This window comes from Harpegnathos saltator, unplaced genomic scaffold, assembly GCF_003227715.2.
Source record: "Harpegnathos saltator strain DR-91 unplaced genomic scaffold, Hsal_v8.6 scaffold31, whole genome shotgun sequence".
NCBI lineage: Eukaryota > Metazoa > Arthropoda > Insecta > Hymenoptera > Formicidae > Harpegnathos > Harpegnathos saltator.
In genome coordinates this window covers 61,124-81,770 of record NW_020230106.1, presented here as the reverse complement: position 1 = coordinate 81,770, position 20,647 = coordinate 61,124, and the positions used below count along the sequence as shown (strand labels likewise).

The 20,647-nt window shown below is 46.4% G+C and overlaps 1 protein-coding gene across 2 annotated transcripts in view; it reads right to left on the bottom strand.

Moving 5' to 3' along the window:
* LOC105189195 (cationic amino acid transporter 2) overlaps nt 1–20,647 on the bottom strand; it is a 102,765-nt gene that overhangs the window by 31,374 nt on the left and 50,744 nt on the right. For both annotated transcript variants that reach the window (XM_019844145.2, XM_025299991.1), the window contains exons 2-4: nt 16,791–16,938; nt 9,441–9,594; nt 2,893–3,123 (exon numbers count right to left, since the gene is read on the bottom strand). In XM_019844145.2, the coding sequence (XP_019699704.2) occupies nt 2,893–3,123; nt 9,441–9,594; nt 16,791–16,934 (529 nt within the window). In that variant the 5' untranslated portion in view covers nt 16,935–16,938. The remainder of the gene's footprint in view (nt 1–2,892; nt 3,124–9,440; nt 9,595–16,790; nt 16,939–20,647) is intronic.

Here is a 20,647-nt window from a genome sequence, read left to right as displayed (position 1 = left end):
CCTCCCCACCTGCGAACGGCTGCCGGAATGTCGACCTTAATTTCACTGATAGATCCCTCAAGGACGACTCTTTTTGTTCTCGTCAGAATTAATCTCCGCCAAGTAGGCTGCCGGATGCGATCGAGAGACGAGCTCGCATCTCTCGCGTTCGAAATTTACACATTTACACACGTACACGCACAGATAGGAAGCACAGGTGAAGCTTTATGAAATTTTAATTTGCACTGTATCTCATACTTTCCGGGCATTTGATATTCTACTTCGTGTCCCAACATATTAAATATTTAATATCAAAACGTAGTCGCGGAGGGGGATAGACTTTCACGGGTCTGTCCTGAAACATTGACCTGAAAAGTTGCCCTCAAGTTTGCTGAAGAGCCCGCTGTGAAAATTAAGGTCGGTATTCCCGGACATTCCGCTTATATGAACCGCGGTCAACAAGAAAAAAACGCAACGTCTAGACTGTTATGACGTTCCGCCTTTTCGCCTTTCGAGCGAACGTCGGAACGAGGAGCCCGCTAGCGTCAGTAAATTAATTCTCTGTAGAAAATTGGATCGAGCACCTCGGCAGGAGCGCGCAGAGATTTTTTTCGAATTTACGCCCTCGCTACCTCGGGACGAGCGAACAGGGCGAGCATTTTGTTTACCGAGTGAAGAACCTCGCGCCCTCGAGCCGCTTTTGCTGATTATCCGACGCGCGGATCGCGTGGATTAATTGAAAATCTCATTACACCACGTAGCCCATGCATGACGCGTCACACATTTTTTGTCACGATATATTTGCAGAAACGACGGCTGTGTACGACCAATTGAGTTTCATTCGGTCAGCGCCCAACGCACACGCACACGCACACACACACACACATGCACCCCCTCTCTTTTCTTCTTTTTTTTTTTCATTTGGCGTGTCGGTGTCGCGCAACTGGAGTAAGTCAAAAATCATTATCCTTCGACCCGATATCCGCAGAAATAGAAGACACACCACGTGTCCCTCGTACATACAACCGCAAACAGTCGCTCGCGCGAACGTTAAAAGCCACAACGCTGGCAATCGCGCTGGTAATCCAAATCCATGCGTGCGCGCGCGACAATAAGGACGTCGCCGCGAATTAAAGTCGCCAGGCAAGTAAAAGGTAGGTTCTTTTTAGCCCGCGTCTTTCTCAACTAACGCTTTTTCCGCTACGCCTCGGGAAAGACCCGTCGGGAGTATTCCGCGATCGACCGGACGACGACAAAGAAGTCCGGCAACTCACACGTCGTCGCCCGAACACTCGTCTTCGGGTCGGCAAGGGACGGAAATGCGCTCGTAAATTTCCGCAACATCGCGACCGAGCACTACGAGGACGACGAGGACGACGGCAAAGACGACAGCGTTCACTATGACTCGGCATTTCACGCTTTTATGAGCGACCGGACGGGAAGCTGCGACTTTAAGGTTTACTGACGCGTGAAAAAATCATCAGGACCCACGCGGGCGTGTGTAGGACACTTACGAAATAATATACTTCCGGCTGAACCTTCCTCCTTTTATCCCGCCGATATTCACGATGTACGAGATTCACGTTTCACGACAATCATTTAATTTAAGATAACATTAATTTTTTTTTTTTTGTTTTCGTAGTGGACATCTGCAATATGTAGCATTATAAGCAGACATTTTGAGTGAGTGGATATTGTGAAAGGCGGATGATGATTCCCTGCCTCGTATGAAACTCGTTACCGCTCGAATAATTCCAGAATATGATATCATTTTAGCCTCTTGTGTTGACGCCTTTCTGAGAATAATGCTTTAGCCAACTTATTTGGATGACCAGATAATTTTTGACAATATTTTCGACTTCTTGCTCTTATTTCTTGTTTAATTGTTGGAATTTGAAGATACGCGTGTACTTCAGTGTTCCTGGTAAACCAAGATGCCTGTGCTATGAGCTTTAACACACTATTTTGATGGCGCTGTAAGATTTCTATATTTGAGTTACTAGCCGTCCCCCCCCCTACCCCCCACAGTTCTATATGGCTTTAGGATAGTTTTGTATATCAGCAATTGATTTTCAAGGCTGAGTTTTGACTTTCTATCAAGTAGAATTATAAGTTTTCGCGTTTTGTTGGCCAGTTCATTGCGCGCTTAGCACGAATATGTTCCTTCCAGGTCTGGCGGCAGTCGAGGAACATACCTAAGTATTTAACTGGTTCCGCTTGTGGTAAGATCTCATCACCAATTGCACCAACTGGTGGACAGCATTTCCGATTCAAGGTAAAAATTATACGACTAGATTATTGTGAACTAATTCTAATCCTCCAGTCCAGCAGCCACCGCTGAAGCTTGGATAGTTGCGCTTGTAAGTTCACAGTTGCTCTTATCGGGTCACTGCTATCGGATAATACTGCTGTATCATCAGCGAACGTTGCGCCATCATTACTCCTTCGATTGTGGCTATATCTGACGTAAAAATTGTATACAGCGTAAGACCCAGGATCGAACCTTGCGGCATTCCTGCTATTACTCCATATAGTTTCGAATCTTCATCCATCTCTCTAACTCTAAACACCCTATCCTCAACATATATACGTATAACATTCGATACGGAGGAGTTTGCTGTTCCGCTTCAAGATTTACCGAGGCGCGCGCGCGCGCGAGGCGAACACGCAGAACAGGATGTCCATAGAATTATGCATTCCCGGCTGAAAGCTGCTTTTTCTGCAGCTTATTAAATTAGTACGACTCTCCGTCGTGCTAATTCAATAATACGTTGTGTAACACAACACACGCGCGTGGATTAAAGCGTTCGTTATATTAAACTTCTCCGCGGCGGTAATCGACGACGCCGACTCTGATCGCCGGCGAGCGTGTGTCTCGCGCAACGCAATGACGACTATGTTCTGCTCACTCACCGAACATGGTTCCAACGCTGTCGGCTATCGCCTCGGAAACGGCACCGTTCGCCAACGCGTCCAGGCAGGCGCTAAGGGCGCACGCACACGCACTCGTACCTATAAGGTACTCCAGCACCATGTTCCATCCAATAATGAATGCTATTAATTCGCCTACTGTCACGTAACTGTACATATAAGCACTGCCCGTCGTGTGAGGCACTCGTACTCCAAACTCGGCGTAACACGCCCCTGTAATCAGACGGAAGACAAAGTTACCCGTAAGCGGCACGACGGCGTAAGCGGCAGAGGGATTCTGAGGGTGACTTTTACCCCTCGAGAGAGAGAGGATCCGAGCTCTCCCTCTTTCAAAAATGCACCTGCTCGCTTCTCATTCAGACTTCAACGACAACTTCAAGGACAAATGAGACCGCATGAAGAAAAAAAGTACGATTAAAGTAACAACAAACCCCGAACGAGCCAAGGACGTTTCCACTTGAAGAGAGCAGAATGCCTTGGTCGTTGAGAATTGAATCTGATTCGTAAGAAACAGGACGCATTTCGTTCTCTTCGAGCGAAATGCGTCTGGTTCGTTGGTTCAACCATAAGCATAACCGAAGCTTCGATGCGCTTTGGAACATGTCAAACGGTTACCGCCTAAATTCGTTAGGTTTTAAGCGCCCGCGCGGAGCGCTATTGTTATTTCGAAGCGGCTTACGCTGGCGCGATCGGCGCATTTCTGCGCGGCGGTGAAGGAAAATTACCCTCGGCGCCAAAGCGATCATTATGCTTCGCTTACGTAACCGACTGATTAAACGTCGGTTGAACCTTTCAGCCTGGATTACAGCAGCGGATAAATCTCGCTCGCGCCCGCGCCTATATAAACGTGATCTAATCCGCTTACAGCCGCGATCTTTTCAGACCGTCGGGTGAACGCTGCCTCTCTAGTTTAATGATATTAACGTATTGTTGATGCGGCAGCATCCGGATTCAATGCGAACGCACTGCGAGCGCGCTGCTCAATGCGGTATCTGATTTCTCACGTCCCCGTCGGCGACGTCGTTGCCTTTGACGTCAGCCACTGCACTTGCCGTTTCTTCTGCTATAGTCGGCCGGTTTGCGCAAACTGTACTGCCGCGGCAAGGTTAGAAAGCAACAACCATTGATGATAAATTTGTGTCCCGCGTATGTTATCGTCCGTAAGGGCTACCAAAGTCCAAAGAAGAAAAAGATAGCCGTTGGACGGTGGAAAAGTAAAAAAAACACACGCTCTGTTCTTTTCCCTCTCCCTTCTTGCTCCGTCTCTCTTCCGCGCTGCAGAATTCTTAGCTTTATTTTACTTTCGTAACTATCGAGCAGCGGAAAGTATAGAGACCGTCTCGCATAAGTCGAAGAATACATTCTTGTTTCTTTAAACAACGATTATTTATAGCCGGACGAATGTGATAAGACAGTCGCGATCGAGTCGCCGAGACGTGGAGAACTAAAGACTGTACGTAAACCGTCGACGTAGAAATATCTGAACGGAGCTCGCGTATGCTATTTATTTAAGCAAGGAGAACGTACCTACTTTTGCGGTAAATGGAAAGTTACGACACTTCGGGTTATTCGGCTGACATGTGCTTACTTTGTTCGCACACATCTTACGATACACTGACAACAAATGAATTGAGGTAACAAATCCTTTATATTATTTAGTTGTCTCCTCAGTTGCTCGCAAACGTCACGCGGTTCCTGCCAGCTGTCAGCTAATATGAATATATTTGAAGAAGCCGCGACGAGAAAACTTAATTTTCGAAGTAACTTAATTTTCCCCTTGCCGCTGTTTAAAGCCGCTAGGATGTTCTGTCCGGATATTTATTTACGTATTTATTCATAATTCACAAAGCAATTCTTTTGTCTATACGCTCTTGACGAATTATAAAAAAGAGCAAAAGGTGCTCTTTGTCAATGACGTGGAGAAAAGTGAGGACAATTCGAAAATCGCGATAGTCCGTTATCACTTTCAAATCGCCGACTTCGGATTTTAAATTCCGCGAGAGAGAGAGAGAGAGATTTTGTCCTTTGTGAAAAACCGCAAATTAGAAGTGTGCGCTAATAAGGTTCTCGATTTTGTGATTATCGTCTGATCGGCGATTAGTACGTTATGTCAACCGTCAGCCGACGGCATCGCCTGTTAACAACGCAACGAATTAATTAAACGACATGGCCGTGATGTGTCCTGTTCTAACTTTAATCCTACCATTAATTCGCGCCGCATCCTGAATATCGGGCCAGTTGGAGAGCTTTGCATGTTAGTTAGATCGATAATTACCATTGAGGGCCGCGGGCGATCTAACGAGAGAATGATCGAAGCGCTTCTCTTTTACTCTTCATGATCGCGTATAGGAGGATGTCCCATTTTCTCCGAGATTATTGATGATACAAAAAAGTATCTCAGATAAAAGTAGTTTCGAAAGGGACGTATTTTGCTTATGTTTTTCTCAAGATAAAAATGACTTTCATATCTTTTCAAAGCCGCCATCTAGAAGAAAGACAACATGACCAAAGTACATCCCCCTTGAAATCGTTCCACTTTTATTCGAGAAATTTTTCTTGTATCACCAACAACCTGGGAGAAAATTGACTGGACTGACTGAAACGGGACACCCTGTATATGTAGAAATTAAAAGATTTTCAACGCGATCAGATAGAAATTAATTATACGTAAATGAGAGATTCGGATCAATCACGTCGGAAGTTCGGAAATTAATTGAAGAGTCCTAGAGGAGCTACAAGTTTTTATCCCGTGAAAATTTTTAAGCCGTTCTTCAAGCTCCTCCAGCGTCGAGGACGCAATTTGGTGAGTCACGCGGTCACGATATCGACATGATTCGGTGACGCAGCGAGTGGTAAGGATTACTTGGCGAACTTCTTCTCGAGGTGTCGGATAAAAGGATCGACAACGAAGCGAGCTTGATTGAAAGACGGTTCCCCTCGCGTCCTTACCGCCGGACTGAAACTCCGTATTTGCAATTTCGAACGGAGGTTGGAGTACCCGCCGCGACAACACGTGGCTGTTTACGACGACGAGACAACGACGGCGACGACGACGACAACGTTAGGAACTCGTATCACGCGCGATGAATCGTAAATTCCATTGACGAGTATTTCTCGCGGCTGCTTTGAGAGTAGATCGCTGGCAGATGAGAAACTCGAATGGCCGACAAGTTGTTATCGATGCGACGTCTAAGTATAGAGCAGTGAAATAACCTAAGTACCCGTTAGTTAAGGTAAACTACTCGCGACACGACATTTACTTCGAAGACAGCTAGAAAGAGAGAGAGAGAGAGAGAGAGAGAGAGAGAGAGAGAGAGAGAGAGAGAGAGAGAGAGAGAGAGATAGATAGAATGAGTGTGTTAACTGCATTAGTAATTAGAAAATATTATACAGTCAGTGTTATGCTCGGATAATTAAAAAATTAGCTGGATAAAGATGAAAAAGGAAATATGTAAATTTCTCTTCAGTCCTGATTATAAATCGGTCGCAATGATATATGCAATGCCAACACAAACGTCAGCGACATTTAAAACAAATATTTCAATATTTTACGCATTTGCAGCGGTGCAAAATAAATTTCTGTGAACGTCATCATTGTGATAATTTTGTAAGGATAATATTTATTTTTTTTTTTTATTTAAAATGCGGACAAAGATGGTGCGTGTATTTATATTATCTGAATAAATGTACGTTGGCGTATATATCGGAAATTTGCCTTTACCCGGATTATCGTGTATATAATTTTATCTAGATTAGCGCAAACACCGTGTGTGGGAGAATATGGGAGAACGTGGGAGAAATGTGATTTGCACGTTAAAGCGGTATCGCACCAAACTACCACCGATAGCAAAAAGAGATTGTTTTACGCGGGAGTTTACGCGACAGCTACGACGTTATGTAACATTGCGTAATAATCACGTGTGGCTTCTCCCGGATTATTACGACGTTACTCCCCGTCCGAGACGGGATTTATAATCGACGACGTTTTTCTCTGTCGCGTCGCGACAGAGGGAGAGAGAGAGAGAGAGAGAGAGAGAGAGAGAGAGAGAGAGAGAGAGAGAACGGGATTTAATGAACTTTTCTACTTTCCATGACGTCCCATTTTCGCGGCCGTCGCGACTGTACCGCAAATGTTTACAGCGTGGATTCTGCAAAATTATGTATTTACGAGTGTAAATTCGCTCGCGGCTTCGCAGAGTCAGCGGATTTATACGTGATATATGGCCGAGAGAAGACGAGAGTTTTCCAAGCCATATATTCCGCCAGTGAAATCCATATTTTCACAGAATAAGGTTCTTATCTCCCCGGCCACTACAGACTAGTTATTCCCCCGGGTCTACTGTGCTCTCTCTCTCTCTCTACTCGGGAGAAGCTGCCTGACTTATCACGCTACTCAAATCGCAACTTCGTCGAAGCTCTCTAGCGTGAGGAGACCTCTATCCCGTCAAAAATATCGTTGCCGCCTCGTTGGACGATGACAATCGCGGGAGCTACGTGTTGCACATTCGACGGAAAATAATCGAAGAATCCCCCGGAGGAGCGACTCGAGTCCGGGTTATATCGCGATTACATGATAATCCGAGCTACACAAGTGTGCATAAAACACAACCTGGTCCAAGCGAGCGCATGTTGAGTAAGTTATAAACGCGTCGCAATTTTTATTACGGAATACGGAGAGTTTTGTAATAACGCGGAGTTTTGTGCAGTTTTGTCGTGTGACACGTAGAGTTTAATATCAAACGAGCGCGCGTACTCAAGCCATTAAATAACATTATGTAACGCGTCACAAAATTTATGTTATCCTCCTAAGTGGATGTTTATTAATTAATGTCACACGGGGAGAGTTCTTTTGGAAGATGTTAATATCCACTAAGAAAATATTGTGCTAGCTCACCCGACCAGGAAATATTCATGTTATTCGAACATTTGCGGTATAGAAAGTTACACTACTTTACGTATGATATATTATTCATTGAAAATCTTATCTATGTATTCTTTCAATCATGTCCCAATATTGTAATAATCTCTCGGTGGGAGACGCGGCAGAGATCGAATATTATTTTCAAGCGCGATATCGGTGTAACAATAAGTGCCACTACTGCAACAATGATTTTCTAATAATAAGAAAATAAACCAAAGTTTTCATATTACCGTTACTGAAAATTCGGTTGTATAAATGTAAATACACGTTGAAATAAAAATTCGAAAAATGCCATCGCTGCGTATCGCTGAAATTCACCCGGTGCGCCATTTTCATATTTTCCTGAAAGCAAATTTTCATAGAGCCCGACAAAACCTCGGCTGTTACGACTCGCTTTATTCTGCGTTATATATATATATATATATATATATTTGATGTATATTATACAATTAATAATGATTACGTTTCGAGCGTATCTCGAAGATTGAATAACGCAACGATCAAGGTTTGACGAAACCGCGAGTAACGCGCGATTAATTATTAATGCCAGTCGATCAAACATTCACATCCTCCTAATTTATTCGCGACTGTCATACGAATTGTCAGCCGACCAGCCGGCCGGTCGCTCGCTCGGAAGTATTATGCGTTCTGTATCCGTCTCCCCCCCCCGCCGAAGCATTGACATCACATCCACACGCCAGCCAGTCGTAATGTACGAGCGCACACACACTCACACACACACACACACACACGCGCGCGCGCTAGCCCATCGTTAAATTGATCGCCCGTAAAAATAGTCGGAAGCCCCTTTTCTACGATGGATAAAGGCCACTTCTACCCTTTTCTCTCGCGAGCGCGACCGTTTCTTCGCGTTCAGTAGGATTGTGAATCGCGGCAAAAATAAAGCCCTGCTTTCGTATTCTGCTCACAGCGAATTGTGTATGTATAGTCGGCGCCCTCCGACTATATACATGCTTTATATATGTATGTATGTATGTATGTATGTATGTATGTGTGTGTGTGTGAATATATGCACCACTTCGAACGGCGCGACGTTGCGTACCGCGGCGGTGTGAATCGCCATCGCGTGAAAGCGCGCGCGGCGATCCCCGCGAAAGCGGGACGCGATCGCGAGAAACAATTTTGATAAAGGGGCGCCGGTCGATCCCAATTAGCGAGCGCGGTCGAACGACCGCGTCGTCGACGAATGTCGCGTGTGTGTTGAGCTAACGTGACGATTCTCGCTAAGTTCCATCACGACCCGAATGTAGCCTGTGTGTGAGCGCGCACGTGTACGTTGTGTCGCACCTCCGCGAAGTGGCTGTTGACGCACGAAACGAATGCAAATGCAGCTTTCAAGCGCAGTGGCTGCGCTTGCATAATCGCCTTTCTAATTCGCCGTTTTTTTTGCCGAGAGCTTGCGCCCCACCGCACCGCACCGTATTATTGAATTCACGGGCTATTAATAACGACCGAGGAGCAGCGGCGCCTCTCTCTCTCTCTCTCTCTCTCTCTCTCTACGCTCGTCGGTGCGATCGTAAGGATGAAGCGGTGAGAAGCGGAAGGCGGTGGTGGCGGTAGTGGCGGTAGACGGAGAAGTGATACTCACCGGAAAAAATGGATGCAATAGCTGCGATTATGAATGAGACGACGACACCAGGCCCGGCAACGCTGCGCGCCACCATTCCTGCGACAAGGTACATCCCTGTCCCGACGCAGGAGCCAACCCCTAAAGACGTCAGGTCCAGAGTCGTCAGGCACTTCTGCAAGCAGCAAACATTTCGTGGAACGTTCAGACAGCCGCCACGAGCGAGCCATCGTCGGTCGCGTCGGTGCGCACGACGAAAACGTGAGAAGGTCTGCGAAGGTCGCAGAAATTCGATTGATCGGGCGGGCGGCGTATCACCCGCATTTCCCAGCACGAGCGATATCTGCCGATTAATAAGCGCGCGGTAGCGACGAAGCGCGAACCCTTCTCAACGTTCATCCCTCCGCGCCTCTTCAATTGCCAATTTTTCTCTTTCCCGAAATTGAACGCTCGCTTGCGACCAGCTATGCGAAATGAAATCGCGACTCGCGCGCGCGCGCGCGCGGTGAGTTATTCCCGAAACGCGGACGTTTTAGTTAACATTTCGCCGTGAACAATTCATTTGTGCGCGAAAAATCATTTCCAGCGTGATTTACTCGCTCGCGCGGTACGAGCTCTGAAATTGTTTTCCATGCTTCCTTCCGCTGAGAAAAAATGTTTAATCCGAATAAAGCCATTATTCATCGGGCATCATTTTTCATGCTTCTTGCTGTCCCGCGCTGAGCCGCGCATGTTGAACAACGAATGCATTTACACGCGCGAGACGACTCTGCGCGCGTGGAAAATCGGCCAAGTCATCAGCGGAGAGCGCGACGTCGCAACGATCGAGACGATATGTAAGCTTTCGACGGAACGATAAATAATACAACGAGCGAGCGAGCGAGCGAGCGAGCAATGGGAAAGGGCGAGAGGGCGGCGTGACTTCCAATTTATTACCGCGCAGCTCCGTAATAAGACGCGACGCGGCAATGCACATATAATCCCGCGTCTTCTAGCCGATTTCTTCGCAGAATGTCAGCGCCATTTTTACTACTTTCCTTCGATACTTATTAATAAACGCGAAGTCCCCCCCGACTGTCAAGGGTGCTCCCTCGCGCCGTCCATGGGAGTGGCTAAAATGATGGCGAGGGTAAGAATAAAGCGATCGTGTGAGCTTTCGTTCTTTTTCCCTGTCTCTCTCTCTCTCTTTCTCTCTTGTTCCTCCTCGGCGGGCGGCCGCTTCATTGCACAATGTTATTAACGGACATATCGCTAATAGTCGCGGCAGGGTGAAAATTCGGACGAGAAATTTGCGCCTTCAGGATAGAATCTTCCGCCGATCCTAAATAGCACTTCCACGTAAGGATATTCCTCCCGAATGATCCGAAAGGTGAATGTCCCGATTGGCCGAGCAACTTCATCGTATGAATAAATTAACAAATTTTATACGTGTATACAAATAATATACGTGTAATATACGTACTCAAAGCTCTTGCTATGGCCGATAATATGCGCAATTTAATGTAAAAATACACGTTTGAGACAAACATGAGTCCGCATTAGTAGATTTATTAAAAAGAAAAAAGAAAGAGAAAAAAAACGTGCAATTGTCACAAATTAGGATACCATTACCATCAATCGGGACATTCGTCTTAAAAACGATCGATCGAGCTATTCTCGATTCGCACATAATTTCTCTCTCTTTCTCTTTTTACTCGGCACCTTTTACGCAGACTCGAGCTAGTCGGACGACTGCAACATTGTAAAATGCACGGCTATAGTGCTTGAGTTACCGCCGCATCACCCGGTACAGCTAATAAATGAAAAAGAAATGAGTCAAAGGCGGTCATGTGGCGGAGGGAGGGATGATTTATCGACGCGATGTTACTCTTAATTACAAAAGTTACGACGTCTTTAATGGCCGACGATAGAATTTTATCCGTTATAATTAGCCGATTCCCATTGAGACGTAATCGCCCGTAATTATGGAAAATGCAGCTGGCATTTTCCGCATTTGCGCACTCGCTCGCTCGCTCGCGATTCGCAATGCAGAATTTCGTCATGACTCCAAGACCGATCCGCGAGGCGCACCGTCACGGGATTTAAAACACAATGGATGCAACGTCGTAAATTAATGCAAATCCCGCATGAATTATTGCGCCGGTGCAGCTGCATTCACCTGTCGCAGAATCGACGCATGACGTAACGCTGATTTATGCGATCGCGCGCGGAATGACGAAAATCTTGCCGGATAGCTAACTAGCTGCTTTTCTACGCGTTATGCAAAAGATATAATTGACATATCAAAATTTGTAGTTTGACCCTGTAAGATTCTTAATGTCTGTTTCAAATGGTCTCGATTCTGATGGTCCATTATGCAGACCTAGAAACTCTCTATTCGGTGTCTTGAGGTAGAAAAATCCGATACTCCGAGTAGAATTCAACGATCACTCGCATTATCGTCTTTAATTAACGGCGGTTAAGTGGCTAAGTATATTTAATATAACAATCTATTCGATTTTCACTATTTTCAACTAATATTGCCTTGACGTGAGAGACACGTAACGGTCTCTTGACATTTTCTACAATCTTCTCGGTCTTTTCTCTGGAAATCAGTCAAAATTTTATTAAAGTTTTATCAACTCCTCGAAGAGTTCTAACGATAAATATCAACAAAGCGATAGGTCGGAATTAAAAAGTTGTGGCTAATTATGCTACCCTCCTCCGTGCGACATCTTCTACATCGATTTTTCAACTATTTCGGCAGAACTCAACTTTGAAAAACTCTACTTGTAGAGAACTCTGGAATTGTACTTGAAATCTTTTCTTTGAAACTGTTGTCAAAGTTACGATATTTTTACTCTCAAATGGCTTTCTCAAATGCTTTAAACGTCCTTTAGAACTTTCCTTATTTAAGTGTCCCTTATTAGCCACTGAAAGTTTGTTTCGGTATATACTTTCCTTAACATCCTGTATAAATAGAATCTTACAAACCTTGAATATCCTGCGTGATCATTTCATAACAATTATTTCCGCTTATTTCCATTCATTATCAACCGCGCACATCGGGCGAGGCGCAGCGAACAAAACTCAACGTAATTTTTCTCGTCCGTTGCGAGCAATCGCGCTTCGTCATCAACAGGTTCGTCTTAGCGTTCTCGTTCGCGAAAGAAAATATATGTCTCCGCAGTTGCACGGGAGTCGATTAAAAGCGGACGACGGGAACGAATGAATAAGCAAGCGGAATAAATGAAATAATAACAAGCCGCTTGCAAATATCACGTAGCGCTAGATCGATCGCCTTATCGCGCGCACAAACCTACACATACACAGTCGAGTTTTAATTATCGCCGCTTAGAGTCCGCGAGGAGGTGCGCAACTCGATATGCTCGGCGAGCAGCGACGGACCATCGGTCGCTAAATAACAAACGAGATTGGAAGTTGTTCCGCTGCCCCGGAACCGCGCGTAGTGACTTGGTAAATAGCGGAAGCCAGCCGCAGCGGGGGAGGGGAGAGGGAGAAGACCGAGCGGGATCGTCTCGGTTGCATAACGTCGTTTAACGGCCGCACGCGTCGCAACGTCCGCGATTTCTGACCCGCTTTATGAAGCGAAATTCGAGGACGCAAGCGACGCACTGGTGGAACGCAAGACGACGACGACGACGGCGACGCTCCACTCTATGTGTGTGTGTGTGCGTCGGCGACAAATCGATAAAACGCACGCGAACGAAACAACGTTCCCGCGGCGAACGAAAATCGTCCCGACGTTAATACCCCTCGCATTTTACTCCATTTTCTCGCCTCTTTTTTTCACGCTGTTGCGAACAAACGTTTCGTCATCAGCAGATTTTTCGCCGAGCCGACACGAAACGGAGAATGTCCGCAATTGAAGCCGGCAATCAAATCCTCTTCTGTCTGGACGGACGGGAATGATCGTTTAACCACCGTCGGCAAAAATATCGCTGACGACGTTCGCCTCCGCTTTCAATGACAAAATCGTGTAACGAGTCGTCGCGCTCTCCGTCGACATCGTCGACATCCTCGTCGATCAGCACTGACCTCCATTGCGAGAGCGAGAGAGCGAGAGAGAGAGAGAGGAGAGAGAGAGAGAGAGAGAGAGAGTTCTCGCGTGCCACTTTCGCGTAACATGTAGATAAAATTCGCGTCTTAGCCGCGTCCGCATTGTGCATGCAGCGCGATGTCGGGCTACGTTCGTGTCTGCGCTACTTTCCGCTAGGAACTGGATCGGTTATTGGGAAACTTCGCGCCGTTTTATGCGCTCGCCGGCGGCTGCGACTGGCACCGTCTGCTGCGAAGGTCCAGCAGAAGCAGGACGAAGTAACGGCGGCTCGTCGCGAGATGCGAGAAAGTTCGCCTGTGTGTCTCTTTTAGCTCTCGCGAATGAGCCAGAGAGGGAGCGGGGGGAGGGAGCAAGGGATGCTCGACAGAGGCTGTCCGGACGGCGGAATTACCGCGACAAGAATCACCAGCTGGGATACAAGCGACGAGGGCGAGAGCGCGAGCTTTGTCTCTCTCTCTCTCTCTCTCTCTCTTTCTCTCTTTCACGAAGAAATTACACGGCCGTCCGGCCGCGTCGGAGCCGCGAAAACGACACAGTTCCAGCGCGAACGATCTTTCCCACCCCGCGCGTTTGCGCTCGTTAGGGCGTTTCATACCTGCCGGCGCGGCGCCTCGTCGGCGTCCTTGTAATCCCACAGCGGGCGTTGTCTTCGCCCGACGATCCCGGCGAAATGGACGATGGTCATGCTCCCTTAATCGCGGCGAATCTCAAACACAGCGACCGAGCGCGACACGACACAGTCTCTCTCTCTCTCTCTCTCTCTCTCTCTCTCTCTCTGTCGTCGTCCGCTCGCGCACTCGCGGAATTATTCAGCGGTCGAGGAGAAATGTAAGCAGCCGGCCTGACACAGAGAGACCACTGGCCAGTGGTCGACACAGGCTGAAGCAAACTGTTCATCTTGCAACCGGATAATTATTCACCGAAATGTAAACACGGTTTTGTGATGTAACCAGTCCAGCCATCGCACAGCAAGTAATGCTCTGACAGAGCAGATGGTGCAGATGCTTACTTCAAGTATGCATGAGAGCTAGCTACTCGCCGCGCTGGCATTTGTAAAATTGATAGCGAATCGAAAGCGAGGTTATCTCGTGCTAAATGTGAAATTCAGAAAGCAGCGGCGAGAACGTCGTCGCGTTACTCCGCGCTCCGGCTCGGCAAGTAATCGTTCTCAATTTTTAACGCTGTTTTCGCTTTGTGCATATCATTTCTTTCGTTCAACCGTCACTAACTCGTTTGTCTAGTCGCTGACCGAAAATTGAGCGGTGCATCACTAGTTGGTAACTGGTTATGACTTTCCACACACTCGATAACTTTGTAATTTCTTTTATTTAGCCGTCTACTAACTTACTAACTTACTTATCTGGCCACTTGGAGAAATGATCGTTAGTTAATAGCGACGTGAGACATAATTTCCACCAAGTTTAATTTCCTCCGGAATAGCAAGAATTGCTAGATATAACGGCTAATTCGCGAAAAAAACCGACTCCTCGTTTCAGTGAACAATCAGCTACGGGCCGATAACGAGCTATAAAATTTTAACCGGTCTGCCCTAATTGGTGATGAGCTTTCGACTCGGGCCGGCTGTGCTTACTCTTCTACTCGAGCTCTTCACCGAGGACGTTATTTACAGGTGTCGTAATTCGCGGTTCTCAAATAACGAAAGCTCGGCCGCACAAAGCCCACTATATCGCCGGCCGTGGAGCGACAGCGATGGAAGCGTGGGAAAAGGAAGGTCCCTCATTTCCCGCCGCGAAAAGTTAGGTTTAATTGGTAATTAGGAGTGGCGCGAGCTATTAAACGCCCGACTCTTTGATTAAATTCACCGCCCACGCACGTCAGTCGCTCTCGATTATTCGCAATTTTCCAAGCGCGGCGATAATCCCCTCGCGAGACCGCCGACACCCTGGCGAACCGCGCGCTTAAATTGAACGCGACGCGGAACCTTGGCTGAATTCTCGATAGCACGCGATGCCCTGTTTGGATTCTTCAATCCGCCGCTCTCTCCCGCCCCTCTGTCGATTTGTAAAGTTTCTGCCCCGTATGAGTGGGTTCGCACGGCATTTACGAGGTTTCATCAAAAAGTAATGAGAATTTTGACATTGCGCGCGCTGTATCTTGTCTATTCAGTTGATTCTTCCTTTGTGTGTTGTTAGCGCTACCAGTGAGACGTACGTGTCAATTTTCAGGCAGCTGCGACACTTTAGTTTGTGTTCGGCGACTTTTGTGTGGCGAAATCAGTCGGATCAGAGAGTTTGTCTGAAGTGTTGTGCTAAAAACGGAATTAAGTGCAGCGAAGCGTTCAAGATGTTAGAGAAGGCCTTTGGCGACGATACTATGTCACAACCACGAGTTTATGAACGGTACAAACGCTTTCGGCAAGGCCGAGAAGACGTCGAAGATGACGCGAGGTCTGGGCGTCCTAGCGCGTCCACCAGCGATGAAAACGTGGAAAAAAGTTCAAGAGATTGTGCTTGCTAATAGAAGAATCACCGTTGGAGAGGTTACTGAAGAAATAGGAATTTCATGCGGCTCATGCGAAGCGATTTTTACTAATGTTTTGAACGTGAAACGATTTATCCAACGGTTCTTGGCGAAACACAACACCGTTGTGATGCCGCGACCACCTTATTCTCCAGACATGGCCCCCTGTGACTTTTTCCTATTTCCCAAACTCACAAGGACACTCAAAGGACTCAACGTTTTGTAACAATAGATGAGATAAAGGCGAAATCGCAGATCCGCAGCTCAAGACGATACGATAAAGAGGCGTTCCACCTGTGTTTCTCAAACTGGAAACTACGTTGGCACAAGTGTATAACATCACTGGGGGGACTACTTTGAAGGAGATGGGATAAACATTGAAGATTAAATAAATACTTTCCGAGAAAGTAAAAAATTCTCGTTACTTTTTGATCAATAGGTTGACCAAATAAGAATATGAGAGAATTGTCAAACTTTGCTTGCGACAACCTGCCACGTGAAATGTAATACGGAAGTCGGAATTGAAAGTTGAATCTTCAGCAAATTTGTTGCCGCTGTTGTCGTTGTAACAAAGAATTCACGTTGCATCGTGTGGAGTAAATTTAATGGTCAATTCGATACATTCGCTTCGTGAGCGTTAATTACAAGAATTCTAAAGTTTCCATCATATCGATTGTCTTGCATCGCGATAATCATGAAATACTATCTAAGTGGATGAAATCATCGCACCCCCGGTATTTAACGATTAGCTCCTGCCAGCCGATCTTGTTTGCACGCGCTTTACGAATCGATAATTTTGTTGTTATCATCATTATCATTATCTCCGTTACCTGTAATTTCTGCTTGGAGTCGGCTGGATGAAGTGGCTCGGGACCGGTTTTGGGCTGGTCACCCTGAAGACTTTCGACGTTCTTTGTACGTATCAGCTTGCCGAAGAGCTCGAGGCCCTTCTCCCGGTCCAGATCGAGCTTCATTTTTCTGCAAGTCAGAATAAGAGACACCACGATTACCATCGACGGGTTTCTTAGCGACGGGGAGAGAAAAGGAGAGAGAGAGAGAGAGAGAGAGAGAAAAAGAGATGAAGCGAAAGAAGCTCTCGAGTGGGGTACTTTTGATCGATGTTTGCCAAACATTCTGTCGTCGTAGACACACATAATGCAACATAGAGAACATATCGAGAGAGAGAGAGAGAGAGAGAGAGAGAGAGAGAGAGAGAGAGAGAGAAAGGACAGATAATAGGACAAGTATCGGATGAGGGCGCCTGTCAGATGCCTTGTCGGACGGATGCCGAGGGAACGGGGGAAAATAATTAGGAAACAAATCCGCGGAAATGCGCGAGAGAGCAGCGAGTCGCGCATTTCCTTAAATAGAGATTAGGAGCACGATACACTCGAGGATAACTACACTCTTCTCGCAGCAAGGAGATAAAGCCGAGCGTTACTTCGCGCGCGCGCGTGCGCGCACGTGTGTGTATGTGTGTGTGTGTGTGTGTGTGTACGTGTAGGACGCGCATCGGAAATGTAAACTTGCGACACGCACAGATGATAATTGAGAGTGGCGTCGGCAGTATGTGCTCGCGTTGTTTACAGCGAACGGTTGATACATACCTGCGTCAACACACAGTCCTTTCGCGAAATTAAAAGTAACCCCGCGACGGCGATGAGAACGAACGCACGAAAATACGTTGGTCAAACTTTCGGGCGTTTCCGGCGGAGCTGAGGAGGATCTGACAAATCTCGCGCATTTGGAAACTAGGATCCTGGAATGCTCGCTCCCGAGAAATAGCCGTGGCGCGTCGATATCGCGCGCGCCCCCCATAAAGGAAACAATTCGCGTCCATCTCTCCGGCAGCACGTTCGACGTTCGTGGATCTGAGAAATTGGCCGTGCCCGTCCCGCATAATCGGCCGTTCGCGGGGACAAACGGAGACAAACCGACCCCAACGTAGCGCTGATGGGCCGGGAGGGAGAGCTAGAAGGAAAGAGAGAGAGGCAGAGAGAGAGAGAGAGAAGGAAAGGGAAAAGGAGAGGAGCACATCGCCGGCACACGCGGAGCCACTTTGTCCGGCTCGCTTATTCCAGGATCGAAAGTCGCACACACGAATTATCGATTTATTATCCGGCGCGAGAAGCAGCGCGCTCCTCCGGGTTCTTTCGCGCATTCTGTTCTCTCTGGGGCTTATCCGAGATGAAAAATTGTCACTCGCGCGCTTCCTGACTCGCTGATTCGCACGATGATTGATTCGTGCGGTCGTGACGATAAGATCTCAGTCGTGCCGACTAACACACTAACACTCGACTGCTGAATCACAAAATTGAAATCTCCTCGGCCTCCGCGATCTAGCCGATTCTGTTATTCTACTTTATATTATTATTATATTTATGATTATTATATTGTTCCTACTGCTATTACTATTTTGTTTCCAATATTTTATATTTAATTTGTTTCACTCATCATTATTTCGTCATTATTATTATTATATCTTTTTATTGTTACCATATGTAGAGCTCTGTTCAGTTTTATATATTTTAAATACATCTTCGGAAACTCTTGCTTGAATATCGCTCCCTTCTCTCGACCGAACCCACGAAAATGTGTAATTCTGGATGCAACTGTCTACGACGGAAAAAACGACACAGAACGCTGCGACAAACGGCGGCGTCGCTCGCGAATTTTTCCTCGTCTCCGTGGCTGAATTGAATTCTTCGGAGAGAACCCCGTCGCTCCATAAATCGGCATACGTGAGAGCGCCGGATAGGAATGTTCGGCGAAAATCTCCATGAGACGTCGCGAACGCTCCGGAACGATCGGTTGCCTTCACGCGACGCGTGAACGCGATTGATGCGAAAAGCCATTCGATGTCCCGCGTCGCTTGTAATGCAGACGCGATGCGCTCCTCTCATGACGGATTATGCAAACAACGAACACAGACGGGACAATCGACGAACGAGTGAGTGAAAAGGCGCGCTCTCGGAGTGCGCATTAAAGTGAATTATTCAAGTGCCGCACAGAGCGCGAGCGCGAGGGCAAATATAACGCGCGTAAAAATCGCGCGAACATCCCTCCTCTCTCCTTCACTCTTAGTCGCCGTCGTCGAGGTCGGCATCGAGGATATAATGGATTTTCGCGTTGCGTCTGGAATTTCGCCAAGAACCACCGTGAGAAGATACACAGACACGCCAGGTTGCTTCGGACAGACGGACGGGCCTGTGAAATTTCTCTCAACCGAGACCGTAAATCGCATCGCGGTGCAACGAGTTTTCGCGAGTAGACTGAAGCTCCCGGTGGGTGCAGGGTGCGGGATTTTTGACGAGTCGAAAAATGTATGAGCGACAGGCCGTACGAAGTGATCGCGCGTCTGCAGAACGGACGCGACCGCCACGGGAAACACGGCTCGTCACGGCTCAGAAACAACCAAGTGCATCCTTGCCGTACATCGATGTAATATTAGCTGAATAATTCATCGTTGCACTTGATGTCTTACGTACGAAAGCTCTTCGGTCGCTCTCGTTGCTTCTCGTATCGCGCACTCATGTAAGATAAGACCTAACGCTGCAAAGGGAATCATGCTCGAGAGAATCACGTAAATGGAACATGAATGGCTGCACTTATGGGACTTCTTCGCACCGGGTTGCACGAAGCGATCGTTCGGATTTCCAAGTATTTCAAGATCAACCACTGTTGGTTTCGTTATAAGATTTCAGTGAACGTTACTGTTGGATTTTGCTATTAAACTCTTGCGCCACACACACACGCACGCACGCACGCACGCACGCACATGACTCATCCCTCCGACGAAAGGCAACAAACTGACTTTCAATGGCTAGTCGGGAAAAAGTTACTTGAAACTCTCCGAGTGAAACTTTCAAGTAATATTCGTGAGTACCATAAAAACTTTAAAGTAAAATATGCAAATGTAAGTAGAAATATATTTGACTTATGCTTTTCACATTGGAGACGTGCTTGTTATTATAGATAAAACTATGTAAAAGACTCTTTTTTTCTCTCTTTATTTTTGTTCGCAAAAATTCGGTTAATAGCTCATGATTTTACGTGATTCGCAAAATGGGAGAGAATTTTTTTTTATTCGATATGACCTAATCTACGCGAGAGAGCTTTGTACAGTTTATCGAAAATAAACATTATTTGCACTTATGTTTATTTAATAAATACATTCGTTATAACGAATGATTCAAGTGGATGGACGAAAGTAGTATAGCGTGATGTATAGTCAGACTTTCGGCGTATATTTAGACGTATGTAGAGACATACATGTATTTAAATATATGTATTATATATTTTGTATATTTTACATATACATTACATATATTATATATATATATATATATATAATATACACACGTACACGTTGAATATATAATATATTAGTACGTTCGGCAGAAGGATCTGTGGCGACAATAAAATCGGAAATGAAAATATCACGAAAGCCGAGAGGCTTTCAAACATTTTCGATATGCAAGACAATCACTCCCTCGCGCCCTATTAAATAACGCATAAGAGCAACTCTCTCAATAATGCAAATGCAATTTTGCGACAAAGTAACAGCAGGCTCACCGCGAGATCGACCGGTCCCACGCGATCGTCTTTTAACGTGGCGTAATGCAATTAACCCGTCATTTGTCATACTCGTGATATCTCGCTTTGCAGCTTTAGCAGTTCTTATTTC